This window comes from Nelusetta ayraudi, unplaced genomic scaffold, assembly GCF_046127955.1.
Source record: "Nelusetta ayraudi isolate G7.1 ecotype Tasmania unplaced genomic scaffold, CSIRO-AGI_Nayr_v1 ptg000042l, whole genome shotgun sequence".
In the NCBI taxonomy this organism is placed as follows: Eukaryota; Metazoa; Chordata; class Actinopteri; order Tetraodontiformes; family Monacanthidae; genus Nelusetta; species Nelusetta ayraudi.
This window is the reverse complement of record NW_027466092.1, coordinates 7,966,585-7,985,042: the sequence shown is the minus strand read 5'-3', so window position 1 is coordinate 7,985,042 and position 18,458 is coordinate 7,966,585. Positions and strand designations below refer to the sequence as shown.

Sequence of the window (18,458 nt, the reverse complement as noted above, 5' to 3'; positions counted from 1 at the left end):
ACAGTCTTAAAACCCATTGAACATCTTCCTTAGAGAGCCATCAGGGTACTTTACGGGAAACCATACTCATACTACCATTGCGACATTTTAGATTAACATCATTATAAAGTCAATGTAAACATTTTAAGAGTCTTCATCATAAATGTCTACATGGTCTGGTTCCTGTGTAAGTATTCATCCACAGGGCTAAGCAGTGGGTCAGACACCAGAGGGGACTGTGAAATCCATTTCAGGAAGATTTTGAAGAGGGCAATTGCAGGGCAAACTTCATGAGCAGTCATGACCTAAGATATAATGGTAATATGGAAATTAGTTTATAGGTATTCACTTTGTAACAAGACATTCTTTTGTGCACCAATATGCTGTCCCATTCTACAACAGTTGAGTGATTATGTGATAGCCAATTATGTTATTTGCATAATTCTCCTTTCTTTGTGTCCTGCTGCAAACGTTTAGCTCTGTACATTTCCCTTATCTTTGCATCTTGCTTGCATGTGTCCGGGGAGATGCACAGGTAACTAAATGAATGTGCTACTAGAAAGGTGTGGCTTTTTACCCAGTGTACTCAGGTGCCTCGTGTTCAACTGCTCCTTCTTGCAAGAAAAAAAAACAAAAACTAGCACAAAGTTGTGTTGTGATCCTTGCTTTACCACCCTCTCCCAGTCACCATAAAGGAAAGCCTCACCCGCTCTAGTTTTACAAGTCACTTTACAATGTGGATAAAATGTATATCAAACATACTTCCACAAATAACTCTAGTTTAAATTTGGCAAATGTACATGTCATCATGTAAAATGTTACATTTCTTGGACAATATTGTCATCCACACATTGTTTTTTTTTTTCTCTCCCTTTCAAATAAAAGAAATATAACTTGGTTAGGAAACGTATTACAAAGTGGATGGACCTCAACATGTCACTATTTGCCAGTCTGAGGCATACAAAGATTATAGAACGAAGATTGGTCTAGGGATGATATTATTTTCCATGAAACCCATCCACGCCTTTGCAACTCTGCTGGCTCGAGCTGACGACCGAAGTAGTGCGGATCGGCCACCAGCAGGTAGTGCCCCTTGTTTGAAGTGCAGACCCCCATTATCCCCTTGGAGGAGTTATCCCTGTCCCCTCCCATCATAACAGGAGATCCGTGTTTCTCAAAGTGATGGTGGAGCGCTTCCACAGCCACTTGCTCCAGTTCAGCACCTCCACCTCTGACGTGCACCAGCTTACACGGAACATCATAGAAAAAATCCAGAACCAAGGAAGCTTCAAAAGTTCCTATCCAGTCTCTGGAGGACGCAAATGAGCCGGGCTTGTCTTCCATGCTGACTAAAGCTCGCTGGATTTCAGGGATACTCGGCGGATGACTTTTTTTGTCCTTCGACAGATGCATGTTAAGAGAAATCCACGAAGCCATTGTCTCAATAGTGCGGTAGCCACAGCCCCAGCCACGGTCATCTTGTCCGTCACAGCCATAGTGGAAGTAGAAATAGTCTCCATTTACTAAAGAACATTTATCATAGTCTGTAGCTGGAAAAGGAAGACCGAGGTGGACATTCTTCGCTTGTGTTGTGGTCCTCCTCGGAAATTCGTCCTCTTCCGCACCGATGTCTCCCCACTCGATGTCACCACATCCCGCTACAACTGTCGTTGTGTCCATTTTCAAGAGTGTCACCGCTGAATGCACATCTTACACCATACTCCGGTCCTTGGATTTTAAAATAAGCACGCCCAAGATCATGGCAAACACTCACCCGGAAGCTGACTGTTGTAACTGCAACAACAGTCCCTCCTGCGTTTTGCATTCATCCTCGAGTTCCGCTCTCACGGTGACTCTACGGCCAAAAAAGTGAAGGAAAAAGTTTTTATTATATTTTGATTTGAAATAAAGACACAATTTGAATTGAAAATAGTAAATTAATTTAGGGTTAACATTGTCTGTGTCATGATGAATTAAAACGCTGTATCCGAGCTACCATGCGTGCTGTTACATGCGCTCACGAGGACAGACACACCTGACACTAATTTAATGCTAATTAAATACCCAGTAAATAGTTGGTTCTCCTTTCTCGTTCAAAAATGGCTGGTCGACGAATATACGCACCGCTCGTTTTCATCCCTTTGTTATCAACGTGCTGTTATGGTGCAGTTGCGAATCTTACTGGACTTGAATTAAAATGCGGTGAAATGTCATTAGAGATAACGGCAAAACGGGAGCTCTTCGACGGGGTGGGTGTCCCGTTTAAACCTGCCCATGTTCGTCTGGGATTGAAGCCAAAACAGCAGAGGTCCTGCGTACCAAAGGAACCCTCGACTGAGTCTGCAATTACCATTTTTGCATCGCTACACGACTGTGGGACTGAGTCGAATGTGAGAACTGGATATTTATAACATGCTTTGAATTAATTCTTGAAACTGGGTTCAATGAAAGAACTAAATAAACGTGTACGAGCACAGCTTTTTTGAGACCCTTCCGTTATCCCCAAATTTCCACTGAATAAACTCTTTTACAGTGGTCACTCGTGGTGATTGGCTTGTGTACTCAAATCACCTGCTTCTCTTTCCTGCTGTGGTTCCCACCATTACAGGCATTAACATAGTGAGAGCGCCTACTACAGTCATACCCATACAATGCCTATATAAAAGGTAAGATGAACACCTTTGCACAGTTGAAGTGATCCTACCAAACAGCCTTTTCTTGGTCCTGTGCTGCTATGCTACATCTTGGTGTGAAAAGGCAGAACTGCATGGAGCCGTCCATGACATTGTGTGAACGTGTGACCTTTGCCCTATCTTTGTGTGTTGCCACAGTAAGCAGACAGTCAGTGGAGAGCCGTTAACACCAACCTGGCTTCCCATGACATTTACTGTTCGTGCCTTCGGCCTCCTGCATTTCTCCCTTCAACCCATGACAGGTAAATATGTTATCCATCTGAATTGGAAACACATTAGTTCTGCATTTCTTTGACAGGTCAGCAAGTGGTTCAGGTGTATTTGTTTTCTCTTATCTAGATGGTTGTGCCTCTGTGCGTAATTCCTTGACGTACCAACAGGGGGAAGCAGTGTTTTTGGAGGCCAGCGTGGAGAGCCCTCTGCACCCTCCCCTTACACTGTATGTTGACTCCTGCACTGCAACATTGGAGCCAGACCCTTCCTCCTTGCCAAGTTACACGTTTATTGCAAATAATGGGTAATTTTTTCATCACTCAAAAAAAAAGTAGACACACTCACAATTAAATGATACAGTGTCAAAATCTCACAACCGTCATTCAACTTGGACAGAGTTGTTGTGCCAAAATTGATGCTGTTCACAGTTTGTTGTGCTGCTCAATTCCAGATGCCTGATAGACAGTGTGAGGCAAGAGTCCTCGTCTAAATTCTTCCTGAGAAAGCAAGAAAACAGACTGTGCTTCAGTGTCCAATCGTTCCATTTTGATCAGGGTTCTTTGGGACAGGTACAAACACAAAAATAAAAAAATATTAGCATGTTAAGTATTTTTTCAAGCACCAATATCAAATTCATCAGCGCAAAATGTGCTCAGGGCCTACAATGTTAATAGCATGGTTGCAATGATGAGTGTTATAAATCATCTAGATGGCTTTCACATTCTTTGTCATTATAACTATCATTTGTTTATTACATATTTCTTCTATAAAAATGAATTCAATATTTTTTGATAATCTGATTTTTGTTTTAGTACTTCACTATCTTTTATTTTCTTCCATTTAGACTTGTCTGCTTGTTTTGCATGTCAAAGCACTGTAAGCTTTTGTAAGACACTATACAGCTGTTATTTCTACCATTATTATAGATGTTTATTAGTTGCCATCTTCATGCAAGTCTGAAAGGAAACTCTCAAAACCATCTGAATAAAGCATGCTTCTTCCATCAGGCCACTTTCAGGTAAGAATATTTATTATCCTGTGTGTAGTTACATTCTATATAAATATTCTAACCATTTTGAAACGGTTCTAACTTTACAGATGAAGTGTATTTTTATGTTTCTCTGTCATGTAGATGGCATGCCACAGAAGGGGACAGCGCTCTGTGTGATTGCTGCAATTCTGGCGACTGCTTGAGACAAACTGAAAAGAGGAACCTTGTTAACACCGGACAAGCACTTCAAACAGATCGAGGTTGTTCATTCCTGAGGAGTAAAAAAAAAAAAAAAACATTTTTCAGAAATGTCTTTAATTTCCATATTGGTTCAAATGACAGCATAGACATAGCAGCATGTGTGTTTTATGTATGGATACTGTTTATTGGCTTGTTTCGTTAAGCTAAGTCACTTATGTTTATTTTGGAACAGCAATGGAACATAAGGCAGACATCATGATTGGTCCCCTGCACACTTTGCCACACTCACATTGGAAGGACCACTTTTCTCTTAAATACTGAAGAGCCACTGAACAAGGTTTGACAATAAAGCCCTTATGACACACTTTCCAACAACACTTTAATGCTGAGTTTTGAATTCTTAAAAGGTTTATTTGCAAGACATGAGTACATGTGTTCAAGCCCAAGCACTGTTTACACCGCTAACTTGAGTTATTTGTGGCTTTATATTTATTTATGGAACATTTTAATGTGGTCATCCCTACAAATCCCTCTTACAATAGGACAATAGACCACAGAAAGAAAATTTTGCCAAGAAAGAAATGTGAAATTGGATAATGTACTGAACAAACAAAAAAAAAGGAAAAAACTTATTCATCTATGATCTCAGTTAAATTTATCCACCAAAATGGCACAAAACATCAGGTTTTATAACAGTCACTCCCCTTCACAAAGCAGTAATTAGTCTTTTGCTATTTAAAGTTTCTACAATTAAGTAGCCTCTTTGTGGAGATGACATCTATCTCTAAATTGTTCATAAGAATACCGTGTTTGAATATCGAGATAAGCCCCATTTCTCAAAATATGCACGCTCCTAATACAAAGCATTCCTTCCAACATTCCTTCGTCACTACACAAAGACAGAATTCTGTCTCTTGTGTGACGTGGATCAGAAAGAAAGTTCACATGTTCAAATTGATAGCCATGAAAACAAAAACCCATGAGGGGCTTCCTCACAGAGGCTGAGGAAGCACAATGGGACCTAAAATATCTTGGAGGCAAAGGCACAATAGAATAAACACACACTGGAGTAAGAATGGGGAAGCCACTCAGCCACTGTATGTGTCTTACATCTCCTGCAGAAGAAATATTGGTCTTGTCTCGTGAAAGGAAACGTGACAGATCGGGGGGGAAAAGGCGAGAATCTAGCATGGTTCAAGACAGGTCCAAACAGGCCACAGCTAAATTTAACTTGACTTACTCATGAGTCGCACACTCATTTTGAAAACAGTGTTAACCCTAAACGTGAAAAGAAAGAAGCTGAGGAAAAGAAGAAAAAAGACATCAAACTTCAGGCCCAACTCCAACACCCTTCAATTTGTTGCTCGCTGTTTGGAGTAGGTTTTCTGAGACAGCACCCAAACTTAAATCAACACTCACTGGTTGAGAGCATTAGCTATTTGTCAAGCTGACTAGCACCATGTTAGCCGTTACACCACTTTCCAAACGTACTACTATCACTCATCTACTTTTGCAAATCCTAAATTCCGACACGACAGCCAGGTGACTAACCCAGTATTTATGGGCTGAAGCGGGCTGTTCTTGAGGTTGTTAGATCATGCCTGCAAGGCAGCTTTCCTGCTTGAGCAGAACTTGCCACTATATCATAAATGATGTTGCTGGATGGTTGGCACCTAAGACCCGCAATGCTCCAAGAATCTTTAAGTTATATTCACATTGATTCAAGAAAAGCAAATTTTGCCATGTCCATAACTAGTGGTGTCATGGAGTCTTTGTCAGTCCTGCTCCCAATGTTGTCAAGAAACACAAACAATGATTGATGCTAATGGTAACATAGTTTGCTAATGTGTTGGCCTAGACTGTTGCACATAATGTCAGGTTCCAATCTTGGTATTTCTGCTCTACTGTTTTGTTGTTTTTTTTAAAGTGTGCTGTGTTATCGTTATCAATATCTGCCGATATTTGTTGTTTAGGATGCCTCAAAGCTATCAGAGGCTATGGTTAGGAGAGCATGGACAACAATGATTCAAGTACATGAACATGATCAACAAGATAAACAAGAAGCAAGAGCGATGAAATACACAGATGCACGTATTTGACATCACTTTCCAATGTAGACACAGGGAGTTCCATACATTCCAATTCCACATTTTCCCCTGAAGTCTAATAAGCTGAATAACTGCTTGTGATAGAACAGCATATTCATTTTAATTCAATTTTATTTGGATTTAACGGTTCACTGAAAATCTGGCCACAAATTGCTGCTACAACTGTCAAGTTTATTGAATCCAAAGCGCTGTTAAATTACATGCATGCTGAAGAGATTACTGTGGTTGCAAATGTCGACAGTATTTTTTTTGTTTTGCTTTGGTTTCTTGTACTTTAGCTCCCAAATTTATAAAGTGAAGTAACTCTTCAAGGCTGTTAAGAAGGCAAGTAACATTTTACTTGAGATAAAATGTTATGTATATGATATACATAACATTTTAATACTCTTTTGTGCAATGAATGTCCAAAATAAGCCAGATGGATACACATATTTTACACAGATAAGAATATTAACATTAAATCAACCACCACATTTTCAAAAGTCATGTAAAATAAGTAGTATCTAAAGATGAGTGACATTCAGATGTAAGTTACCCGCATGTTGGCAATGTTCCCCTTGGCAGGAATTGTTGAGACACAAATAGCTCACTTGAAATAATCAGTGTGGGTGAATGCTGTGCAAGGGGACTGAAGAGTGTGAACTGGGAATTACAAGTGATGAGGGGGGCCACGTGAAAGGTGAAAGTAAAGGTGTGAGGGTGGCCTGTTTAAAAAAAAACAAAAGACAACAAGATAATGCAGTCTAGCAGTGCCATGCCAGGCTTCTTGGAAATAAAAAAAAAACAAGAAATATTGCAAGGTTCACGTCATAAGATGGCTCTTGGTTGTTTAAATAGAAGGAAATGCTGTGTTTTTGCTCTGAGAGGGTGGATAGATTAATGTTAATCCCTGTGAATACAAGGAACTGGCAACCTAATGTCCCATACAACACATAATCTAAAAATGTTTTAGAAACTAGTTTGAGATCATTTGTTAAAGAGTTGTATTCCACATTATTATAATGGCTGTCTCCAACCAAATGGCATCCGTATTGAATTACCACATTTATTTTTTCAGTAGAGCTCAAAGCCCAGCAACTTTTATAATATCATTGCATATGGATCCAAATATGTTCTCTTGAATTTCAGGATGTTGTGGCTGTCGCTGTCCACACTTTACCTTAGAGTTATTGCCATGTAGGTCAATGAAAATCCATGCTGCATTACAATCTGCCATAGCTGCTTGCATAGTTGTGAAATCTTAGTCGGGTTGGAAGTGGGACAGGCACGGAGTCTTTTAACTCTATTTTTCCAGGAAACTGGAAGATTACATACAGTCTTAAGGAATGGTTAAGAAGGTCTTACTCGCTAAAGTAAAACCCAGTAGCTTTACTGAAGTATCCAAGGGGTTAATTATTTTATTCATGGTGCGTAATAAGCATTTTGGCCGAAACTTCAGAGACGCTGATCACACTTTGTCACCATCACTATGGGACCATAATAAGCACAATAGAGTGATAGCGTTGGTAAACTTCCAACCTCGTCAGTGTGTTCTGTGTTGGCTCCTGCTTTGGCTCCGCTGTCCCGTCACAGTCAGTCCCCCCATTCTTTTATGTCAGCTTCCTGTCTTGTGTCGCGCCAGAGGAGTAGACTGTGTTGGCTGTGAGCCAAAACCTGGATGAGAAAGCAAAACACACACGTTGATACACACAGTTCACCTTCCTATTGTTTGTCAGTTTCACAATTTTCCGACTAGCGTATCCGAGGCAGACGGAACGTGCGTTTGCGTCCATCCTCAACTCTACATCACCTCGAGCCCCTTTCAGATCACGCTAAAGTCAATACCTGAGTCCCATCCGAGGAGTCACTGTGACTGGAATCCCCTGCCCCCGCACCCCCCGCACATCCCTCACCTCCCACCCCAGTCCCCTGCGCTGGTCATGAAGCATGGCTCACAGCACGTACCTCGTCTGTCTCTCCTTTCTCTCCCCGTCTCATTGGCTCAGACATAAGCAAACAGGCCTTTGAGCAGACAGTGTAACAATCTGTAATCTGTAAACACTGTCCTATGCTTAACACCACAGTGACCACGTTGTACTGAATTTACTTTAAACAAAAACTATACATTTATTTAAAAAAAAAAAAATGTCATAAACCTTAAAACAGAATCTTTCTGTCTTAAAGGTATTTTAGTTTTTGGGTATCACGTCACTCAAATATTAGGAGATGGAACACAGCACTAAACTGTCATTCTTGTTTTTTCCCCAGTGTAATGAGTCGATCACATTTCATTATTTCTAACCTTTTAATGTTTTTCCAGGATTTGCAATCACACCGTTTTGCATTAAAAACATTTTAAAATTGTTTCATTTGTATTCTCTTTCTCTTTTATTTGCCAGCCTTTTAGCACACACACACACACACACACACACACACACACACACACACATACACGCACGTTATGCATGCGGGCTTGTGAAATAGTCAGCATGCAAACCTGTCACCACATTTTATCAGTGTTTCCAAGTATTTGTGAGTCATGTAATGTATGTCAGTTGAAAGGCTAAGTGCCGCGTGGTATTGAATATGTAAACATTTAAGCTTCCTGTCCAATGACAAAGCTTCCAGTAGACCCTGGATAAGGCACACAGCTCCATAATACACTGGGAATACTTCCCGGAAACTTCAATTTAAAAGTGGGTCTCGGAAGTCAGGGTGAAGACATGGTGCATGCACACGTGCACAGGATGGAAAGTACTATAATCTCCCATTTGAAAATATGAATATCATACTATGGATATGCACAGCATAATTAAAACTTTTTTTAAAAATGAAAATGGGAAAAACTCACTTTTTGGACGTTGAACCTTATCTTCAAGTTAGCCAGTAGTGAGCAAAGAGGTTGTAAACCTAAACAAAGAGGCTTCACGCTTGCACTCCTCTCATCTCCAGTCTCGTATGCAAAGCAACAATGAAGGAAAATGTCGAGTAACAATATAAGTATATAATACCAAAGTATTTGAATGTTGAGTGAACAAGCTGAAGATGCTAATGTCAGCTAAAATGATGCTGGGTATAACCCTAAATCCAGAAGGTCCCCTGTTGCGAGAACTCTGTAACCGTGCTGTGTTTTCAAATTGACCACTATCAGTGAGTTTGTTAAAAAATAAATAAATAAATAAACCACTGACAAATTTCAGCAGAGTTTTGTGTCAGATAGAGTTCCGTCACTAATAGTAATCCCCTTGGAAACACTGCTCTGTTAACAGAAGGCAAACCTCCGGATTTAAAGTTTTATCGCTTACATCCAGCAGAATTTTAGCTAAAGTAGCATTCATTTTGAGCGAGTTTCATGCTATGTGTATGTGTTTTATGACGTTGTGGCACGTTTTTCCTTGCTACTTATAATGGTGGAAGGGCAACTGTTCCAATAGGCGGAAGGAGGCAACAATTTACATGCTGTAACTCATGCAGCAAGATAGAACAAACACCAAATCAATAGACACAGGGGGCATGTGATGCTCTAGCCAAGACGAAATAACATTAGCGCTTCACAGACCAGTTATTTATTACCTTATATGATTAAAATCATGTATTGCCCCTTTATTAACAAACAAATATTTGATGTTTTCAACAAATCTCAAACTGACAATAAATGTTGAAATCCCTTCTTTGTCTACTTTCACAGATGCTCTGAGTACACACTGATTGCAAAATGATCAATATATCTGCATCCATCCAATGTAGATGCTACACAGACAAACGCAGACAAAAAGAGGATACATTCAAAACCAACCTTGAGTGTCATAAACACTGCTGCAACACAAATTCCCATTGTTCCCATAGTGTCGAGGACTCTTAAATCCATATTTTGACCCACAAATAAATTTATGAAGGATGCAAAATTTGTCCTCCGCCTTTGACCTGAAAGAGTAGAAGCATATTAATCTCAGCTTTATCAGACATAGGAAAGCGAAACAGTCAATTATTTACCATATCAACTCATACCCGTGGTTGCTTGTGTAGCAATGAGACTTGGAGACTTGTATCTACAAGTATTTAAAACGGGATTGATGGAAGAAGCGAGGACCTTCCACGCTCTGCTCTTTGACTTTTGATTTTTGTGCCAAAAATCAGCCACTTACTTTGTCTATAAGTAAACCCATGTTGTAAAGCACGCTTTACTGGAAGGCTTCCATTATGATAACAAGCCATTGTCCACTCTTGTGGCCATGATGTTGACACGCCTTTTTATCTAGAGTCTGTTTTAAATGATGGGCTGCTGATGACATCCAGACATGAATGATCATCTGCAGCAACCTGCATAGCATTAAAGATAATTATAATAAATAATTATCATTAAGACATGCATATTGGCACTGAAGAACATGAAAAAAACACCATAGCTCCAGCATGTGTTACTTGGATAAAAAAAATAAATAAAAAAAAATATTTGCAAATGCCAGGTAAAAGAAAAAAATATATATTCTGACAACACAATCAATTTTTCTTTTGGCGTACCAAAAACCTAACGTTGTCTAAACCGAATCACCACAATCTGCCATAAGCACAACTTCTGGAAATAAATCAAACAAGAGATGCGTTTCTCAAAATAAATTATAGAAAGCCGTTTTTAAGTCAAATGTTTATTAAGCGGCAATTGGCCATTATTTGGATAACAATGAAAGAAAAACATTTTTTGTCATCAGGGAGGAGGTAGGCTAGATTGCCATCATATAAACAATGCAACTTTATTCACGAAGTCATCAATAAACAAATCAAACAGCATCACTTTTTAAGAAACACCTACCGGATAAGTGAAGGAGATCCACAAAAGAGCTTCGTTTCCAATTAATGGGCAATAGACGGACCTCTGGGCCAAACCGCGTCGTGAGGATCCTGGCAGGGGCTATGTGGACACCGCTATGGAGTGTACCAGTGAGTTATGGACATGCCTTCATGATTTTTCCTCCCCTCTGTACTCTTCGCGTTACTAGTTAGTCTATTTTCACGCTTTACGCCAGCCGGGGGCTGCATGCGCGAGTTGATGTTTAATCGCTCGCCACGGTGCGTAAAAGGCGCGCCCTCGTTTATGCGGGTTCCCACGTTATCGTTAGATCCTCCGTGGAGGCAAATACAAGGTTTTGCCAAAGCAGTGTGGTGATGCAAAGCATGGTAGTAGGACAGGTCGCCCAATAGCAGCAGCAGCAGCAGCAGCAGGCAGCGCATATCTGTTTGACACGGAGCTCCACGCCGGTCGGACCTGCAGCGCCGGGACCGGCGCACTTGGTTACGTGACAGGACTTGGCTTGGGATTTAAGCGCTGACGTTTAGCACCCGTGTTTGGTCTTTTTTACCACAATGTTCTTTAAAGATGCGGCACTTGTTTGCGAATGTTGCAGAAAACGGGTAGAGGTAAGTGCGCTCGGAGTGGCATTGTGGTCACGTCTCTTTCTTTGGCGACATGTGCGCTCGCTCGTCCGTGTGGTCTGCATTTCAGACACGTTTAACACGTTGATGGTGAGCCCGTGGCTATCATTGCTTGCGGCTTTCACATGGTTGCTGTGTGTAAAAATAGATATTTTTTTGAAAATCATTTTAAACGAAAGGGCACACTGTAGCTGTCCTGGTTTCATGATGAGTTTAGCTGGCTTTGTTAAAGTTATCCAGACTCCACAAACGGAAGTAAGGTATGTGCTGCACATCTTCAAAGGCGGTTTATCTTCTGTCAAAACTTATGCCGAAGCTTAGTTTCTCTTAAATGACATTTAACATCGTTTTATACTTTGCCCCTGGATGAACCCATCATTAAACTCATAAGAGAGACAGCCCGTGCCGTCGTCTTAAAATGCATATTCTATTGGATGGCAGCTGTTGGTTTGGATTTGAAGGTGTGACGTTGAGTGTTGCTGAGTGGCCATTCGAGCTGAAGATGCATTAATTTCATGTTACTGTAAGCCACTACAGATCAAATGATCTGTTTCCCTGTGCTTTGCAGGAAAATTGTGTGTTTAGTCATTCTTTAGCATGACAATGCAGGCTGGAAAGCCATGGCTGGAGTTTAATGCTGACTCAGCAGGGCTATTTCAGCATCAGCTCCAGAAAAGAGAAGTAGGACATGTCATATATCCCTCTCTGACTGCCTCTCACTTAAAACTCTGCCCCTTGTCATGTGAAAGAGCTGTTCAAATTAGAGGAGGCCATTAAAAACCAATCATTCCGTCACTTGGATAAAGTCAACAATGTCTTCCTGTCAGCTCTCCACATGTCTAGTAGCCATGTCTGATTGCTGCGCCCTTTCTGTGCACCTGTTTCACATAGACAGCTAAAATAGCACATTGTCCGGGGTATCACCTCACGTGAGCATCCTGCCACCTTTCAAAGCAACTGTCACATACCTGAAGTAAGGCTCGCTATCATCCAAAGTGTCACCACTTGGGGCCTCCAGGCTTCCAATTTAAAATAGTAACATGATTTTGGCAGCTGACATTGGCAGACCAAGCTGTTAGGCTTCACTTTGGTCACAGTCCTGGAGCACAAATTCCACCACCTTGGTAAGAATGTGGAGAGAAGGACAGAGAGATACCGTGTCCGTGCACACACAAAGTTCAGATTGATGCATTCTCACGTAGGCCATAGCAGAGGCGAAAGGGTCACAGATAATCCTCAAGCTGAGTCACACGCTTTTTCTTTTCCTTTGTCCCCCAAAGTAACCATGTACATGAACATAGTAAGTGACCATAGTGTCTGTGGGTCGATCATTTCGCTCCTGAATACAGTGGAATGAATTAGAATCTCAAGTAGTTGATCCAAGCTTGGGTACCCCTATGTTTTCTATGAACTGTAAAAGTCACTGGTATGTTTGAGAGGGGCCACATTCAATGTTATTTAAATTTCCATGCAGACTTAGACAAAGTCGTTCTAGCAAATTTCATTAGATATCCCTAGCATTCCCTGAGATGTAGGGCAGCTGCTGATGTCATTTCAAATTTGCTGTTGCGTAAACATGCATTACAAGAGCGTGTATGATTAAAGGAAGCATTGTTAATGGTGTTGCAGTGGCTAGTGAAATTGAGAAAAGAAAAAAAAAAAAAGCCCAAAGAACTATTTACTGATAGAAGGCCCTGTCCCTGCATTTACAGTAAATGCAGGAGTGGAAGATAACTTAATATACTTTAGACTAAATCAGATTTAATGTTTTGCTTTCGGTTTTATTAAATTATTCATCTTGTTTCTTCACAGTCTTCCATGACAGGGCAACACATTTTAAATGTTAGGATAACCTTTGGTGAAGTTCAACTCCAACCAAGTGCCAACCTTCATATAGCCCATGTTTGAACTGTCTGCTGGGGTTGATCATCCGTATTTTGTTATCATCCTCCTGCGTCACACACTTAGGCTGCTGTGAAAGAGTGCATTCAGCATGCAGCACACAGGAGCACGACTTTATATCCGCATGACCCAGGAACACTAGAGCTGCTCTAATTGCCAAGTTTATCTAGGAGCTCAGTGTGTGATTTCAGTCTATGTTGGAGGTTCCTTTCATGGTCATTGAGAAAAGGTTATAGTATAATTTCTAAACAGACTAACATGCCGTTTAGAGAACTGTCTGCTGTGAAATAGGCTTCAATAAGTATTTATCATCTGCTCATTCTCAAGACAATGAGGTGAGGGAGGAAAGAGGCATTTGATGTGTCAGTTAATGTAGGAACAATGCAGGAAATTGTGAGCATGTAAGCAGAAACGCATGACAGGATGTTGCGAGAGGTTTCATTCATTTCATTCATGAGGAGCGACAATGCAAAAAGTAGTCTGGCTTAAAAAAGGGTCACTAGGAGTGTCTCTGTTGCACCTTCTTCTTTTTCTTTGAAGAGCAGAGGCAGCAACAAAAAAGAAAAATAATTGAAACATGAAACATCTATCGGAAAGATTTATTCTGTGTTATGTGTTCATAAATCTGATACATTTTTCAAGAATAATAACAAATCGTAACAATAACCACATTATTTACTTTTTTCATATGCAGTAAATTTATTATTGTGACAATCTAGTAGCTCTTACAGCTTTAAAAAATTCCTAGAATTGCTGCGTCTTTGATAATATGTGCTTTAGGTGGTGAAATTCGAGAAATGCATATATATATATATATATATATATATATATATATATATATACAGTGATTAATTTAATGCTTTTTATGTAAGAAATAACTCCTGGCATTAACATTCTACATATTTTTAATCAATAAAAGAGGGTTAAGGAGCATGCAAGCTTTGTGAAAGTCACGAGATTCATTCATATATCAGACGCAGACAAAGTAACTCTAAAAGTGGTGGCATGAGCTCAGAACCCTTTTAGGATAATAATCTTCTCTAGTAAACAAAGTCTGGTCATGGGGTTCATCATCGTATTTTTTTTAGAAATAAATTATGACCAAATCTCATCATACTGACATAAGAGAGTATTACCATGAACTTGAAATTGGTTCTCTGAATTCAGTAGCACAATGAATGTTTGACATTCATCAGTGGGAGGAAGGGTTTATGATTATTTTCACATGCTTACTTAGTTTAAGTAACAATAATTTCTGAGAACTATTTGGATGATACAACATACCAGAAATACCAGGAGAGATCTTGATTGGACCATATTTCCATATACGTAATGAATGTTCACCTTTGTCAAGGTTATCGTTGCGGCACATTTTAAGATACTGGTATTTCACATTTACTTACAATTGTTAATATATTAATATATTATTGTTAATATAAAATCATGTTTGGATAATCTAAAGTTAACACACTAACCGATGGACAGACAGACAGACAGACAGACAGACACACACACACACACACACACACACACACGCACACGCACACAACAAAAGGATTCAAGGATCCTGACCATCACTGTCACTCTGCTGCTAAATTTAACTCACACACGTGCATACACACATACAAAGAAATATAAAGTTAGGGTTCAAGGAGTCCAACCATTAAGTTCAAGTTCAAGGAGTCCAACTTCCATAGAGACTTTACGACTACAACTCCAAGGCATAAACCACCTGATTTCCGGGAGGAAAACGTTCAGCGACCAGTAAATGACTGCCTCTGTGTGTGTGTGTGTGTGTGTGTGTGTGTGTGTGTCTGTGTGTGTGATGGCAGGACTGCTTGCCTTACTGTTATTAGTACTGGAGTGGACCCGGCCAAGCCTACAATCTCCACTGAGGCCAATTTGTGACCTGAGGGTCCTCAACCATATTATCAAGGAAGCACAAGACACAGAAGTCGCTATGGTGAGAGCATAAAGTGTGCATGCAAAGTGGAGCTCAACAGAGAGACATTCTTAGACTGGAATCAACCATGCTAAGTGTTTATGTACTTTGGATAAAGGCTAATTCTGTTACTCTCTGCTTTTCCTAGAAGTCATGTCGAGAAGGATGTAGCTTGTCTGAGTCTGTCACTGTCCCTCAAACCACAGTTGATTGGGATGTCTGGGAAAAGAAAACTGTGAGTACCCACTGAATGACACTAATCCTTAATCATCTTTAACTGAAAAATTCTGAAATGAAAAAAAAAATGGGTGTAAAAAAACAACAACCTGTTGAATATAGTTTATTTTGAAACGAGAACTGATTATTTGCCTTTCCTGAACCTTGTCCTTTATGAGACTGTTCCCTTTATTTATTCTGGCAAGGCTTTGGAGCAATCCCAGGAAGTGCAGTCTGGCTTGTGGCTCTTGAACCGGGCCCTTGGCGTCCTGAGGACCTCAGTCACCAACACAGCACTGCACAGCTACATAGATACCTCCATCCAAAATCTGCTCAGCATCAATGCTGTGCTGCGCACCCTCAATGTCCAGGTGAGGCAACATTCCTGTGATCCTGTACGTAAATACAGATGATGATGAAGCTTGTTTTTTTTTTTGCCTGATCCACCAGCATTGGCACCATATTAAAATAAAATAGAATAAAGAAATGTGACTCACACTCACACTGGGAGGAGGCCTTGGGGAAGACCCAGGACACGCTGGAGGGACTATGTCTCCCGGCTGGCCTGGGAACGCCTTGGGGTCCCACCGGATGAGCTGGAGGAGGTGACTGGGACCAGGGAGGTCTGGGCATCCCTGCTAAGGCTGCTGCCCCCGCGATCCGACCCCGGATAAGCGGCAGAAGAAGAAGAAGAAGAAGAAGAAGAAGAAGAAGAAGAAGAAGCAGAAGAAGACTCACACTGAAGTGATTCTTGAAAACATTCTGAACCTAGATGTTCTGAAAAGTCGAGCCACTTCCTGTGCTTACATTCCAAAACAGAAGTCTTATTTTATTAAGTTATGAAGGATTTACTTATTTATTGTAAGAGCATCCCTCATCAGAAACATAAAGAAACCAAATTAATTCTCCAGGCAAAAGTATGTACAACATATGACAAAAACACAAGCTCTGCAATGAAATTGTTTAGTGAGGGTCGACAAACTAAAGAAATACTCAAAGTCAAAGTGTGTGCGAAGGGAGGAATTTTAAGGAATTTCAATCTTGATGGAAGCTTTGATAATCTTGTTTACACCCAACAGTTTTTTGTTTTCTTTTCAGGAATATGTCCCGCCAGCGAGTCCGGAGGGGATTGCCGGAACATGGACTGTATCCTCAACAACTGAATTGCTTCAGGTCCACTACAACTTCCTGCGTGGAAAAGTACAGGTCCTCCTTGCAGATGCGCAGGCTTGCCAGGGCATCAGCTGATCCACATAGGCCCCTACTCTAGGGGGGAAGATCACTTGTGTATTCAAGCGGAGGGACGCGGCTGACCTGCAGCCCAGGGCAGTGTGGACAGAAAGACTGATGTAGCCTTCCTCCACAGAGTGAAAGGAAGTTGATGGGCAGAGGAAAGACCCACCTAAGTGAAGAAGAAACTGAACATGAAGAAGCCAATAGGAAGCACTGCTCCAATAGCTGTTCTACTGGCACCCACTTGCACTTTGTGTGTGAATGTGTTGAGACTGAAAGTCTGCGTGTGATGTGTAGCCATATTTGTGTGTGTCTTAGTTTCCGGGGATTATGACCCTGCACTCACTTCTTATGTTGTGAAAAATAAGAGCTGAACCCCCAGAGCTCCTGGAGTTTTAATTCCAATGAGGTTGCTGACCCCACAAGTCTTTAAAAGGTCCCACATTATACTTATATTTTACTTTTGAAGCGCTTATACATGCCCTGTGTGACATCACAAAGGGACAAACTGTGTATTTCAGCTCACACCCTCTCTTAAAATTGGGCAAGCAAAGGACGGACATTTCTGACTTCTGGGGAGTTCAGGGACAGAGCCAAGCCATATTGTAACAGTGGTGAAGTGAATTTCACAGGATACGAGACCTCAAACATTTTGCCACAGTCAAACCTTGTTTTTCATTGTTTTTCAATGAGGATTTTGTTTTTTAAATATATTTTTAATACTTGTGCACATTTACTATTTATACAGTCTATTTTAGTATGAGATCGTTAATATTGCAGTTGGTGTTTATATTTCCTCGGATCACCAAACACAACTGTCATGTCAAGCTGCTGTCTTCCTTTTTCTAAAGTTTGTATTAAATGGCTGTTTGCTTCTCTGTTTTGAGCTCAAAGTAATTGAGGGAGCAAGATATTAATGACACAGAAGGAGTTTGTCATCACCTGCGTTCCATTGCTTAGCCTGTTTCTACGCACTGATGGCCAGACTGCCTGGGAAAAAAATTGGCTTTGAATATGCACATCCTGCCACTTTGCAAATGCAAATAGTTTCCCAGAGTACCATGTCTTCCGTTCTTCTTTCCTTGTTGTAAAAAACAGCAGTCACACCGATCAGTTGGGCCTGGGAACTTTCAGACAATAATGGTCAGAATTGTCACACTAGGCAAGTGATTCCTTGTTTGTTTGTTTTCTTTTTTTTTTTTTTTTATCTTGCTGGGGAAGTGCGAAATGTTTTTAAGGATGTTTGTACATGTTTTTTCCTGTTGTTTTGTCTCCTTGCAGTATAATGTACTATTTATAATACAAAATATTATTCTAAGAGACAGAGAGGATGGAAACAAGAGGAAGTCTGTCCATTTCGTTCATTATCTCTGTCTGATTCACATCTGCAGAGTTAATGAGCTGCAACAGTCTGGATCCTAAATACAAAGAGCTGCCCTGTCATTCAAGAAGCCCAGGAAATATTACATTTACGCTCCACTAAGACGTGTTTATGTCAAGAAGTGAATTATTCCAATGCAACTTATCACCTGCGGCTCAAGCATTTAATATTATACTTAAACGAACTACTG

At 40.5% G+C, this 18,458-nt stretch overlaps 3 protein-coding genes across 4 annotated transcripts; 2 read left to right on the top strand and 1 right to left on the bottom strand.

The window, feature by feature from the left end:
* Positions 1 to 302: 302 nt before the first annotated feature.
* Positions 303 to 1,795, bottom strand: ufsp1 (UFM1-specific peptidase 1). Its single transcript, XM_076034047.1, has one exon. It carries the CDS (start codon positions 1,657 to 1,659, stop codon positions 919 to 921), a length of 741 nt encoding a protein of 246 aa, XP_075890162.1. The 5' UTR covers positions 1,660 to 1,795; the 3' UTR covers positions 303 to 918.
* Positions 1,796 to 1,910: 115 nt separating this feature from the next.
* On the top strand, positions 1,911 to 5,189 carry LOC142893462 (zona pellucida sperm-binding protein 3-like). Its single transcript, XM_076034046.1, has 8 exons — positions 1,911 to 2,373; positions 2,522 to 2,645; positions 2,811 to 2,914; positions 3,012 to 3,189; positions 3,337 to 3,454; positions 3,812 to 3,903; positions 4,018 to 4,136; positions 4,310 to 5,189. Exons 1-8 carry the CDS (start codon positions 2,079 to 2,081, stop codon positions 4,396 to 4,398), a joined length of 1,119 nt encoding a protein of 372 aa, XP_075890161.1. The 5' UTR covers positions 1,911 to 2,078; the 3' UTR covers positions 4,399 to 5,189.
* Positions 5,190 to 10,998: 5,809 nt separating this feature from the next.
* On the top strand, positions 10,999 to 18,212 carry epoa (erythropoietin a). Of its 2 annotated transcripts, none has more exons than XM_076034043.1 (5): positions 10,999 to 11,102; positions 15,329 to 15,459; positions 15,587 to 15,673; positions 15,861 to 16,025; positions 16,753 to 18,212. In XM_076034043.1, the coding sequence occupies exons 1-5, from the start codon at positions 11,090 to 11,092 to the stop codon at positions 16,900 to 16,902; spliced, it is 546 nt and encodes a 181-aa protein (XP_075890158.1). In that variant the 5' UTR covers positions 10,999 to 11,089; the 3' UTR covers positions 16,903 to 18,212. The 2 variants fall into 2 exon arrangements, with proteins under 2 accessions (XP_075890158.1, XP_075890157.1); XM_076034042.1 differs by lacking the exon at positions 10,999 to 11,102 and adding an exon at positions 11,523 to 11,579.
* Positions 18,213 to 18,458: the final 246 nt, after the last annotated feature.

What these genes read in the sequence shown, in the direction of transcription:
- ufsp1 (XM_076034047.1), bottom strand. Translation starts at nt 1,659, where the DNA reads ATGGACACAACGACAGTTGTAGCGGGATGTGGTGACATCGAGTGGGGA.
- LOC142893462 (XM_076034046.1), top strand. Translation starts at nt 2,079, where the DNA reads ATGGCTGGTCGACGAATATACGCACCGCTCGTTTTCATCCCTTTGTTA. An exon ending in ATACAATGCCTATATAAAAG is followed by an intron (nt 2,646 to 2,810) that starts GTAAGATGAACA and finishes GTGTTGCCACAG; the next exon opens with TAAGCAGACAGTCAGTGGAG. An exon ending in ACGTTTATTGCAAATAATGG is followed by an intron (nt 3,190 to 3,336) that starts GTAATTTTTTCA and finishes GCTCAATTCCAG; the next exon opens with ATGCCTGATAGACAGTGTGA.
- epoa (XM_076034042.1), top strand. Translation starts at nt 11,558, where the DNA reads ATGTTGCAGAAAACGGGTAGAG. An exon ending in GTTGCAGAAAACGGGTAGAG is followed by an intron (nt 11,580 to 15,328) that starts GTAAGTGCGCTC and finishes GTGTGATGGCAG; the next exon opens with GACTGCTTGCCTTACTGTTA. An exon ending in AAGACACAGAAGTCGCTATG is followed by an intron (nt 15,460 to 15,586) that starts GTGAGAGCATAA and finishes TGCTTTTCCTAG; the next exon opens with AAGTCATGTCGAGAAGGATG.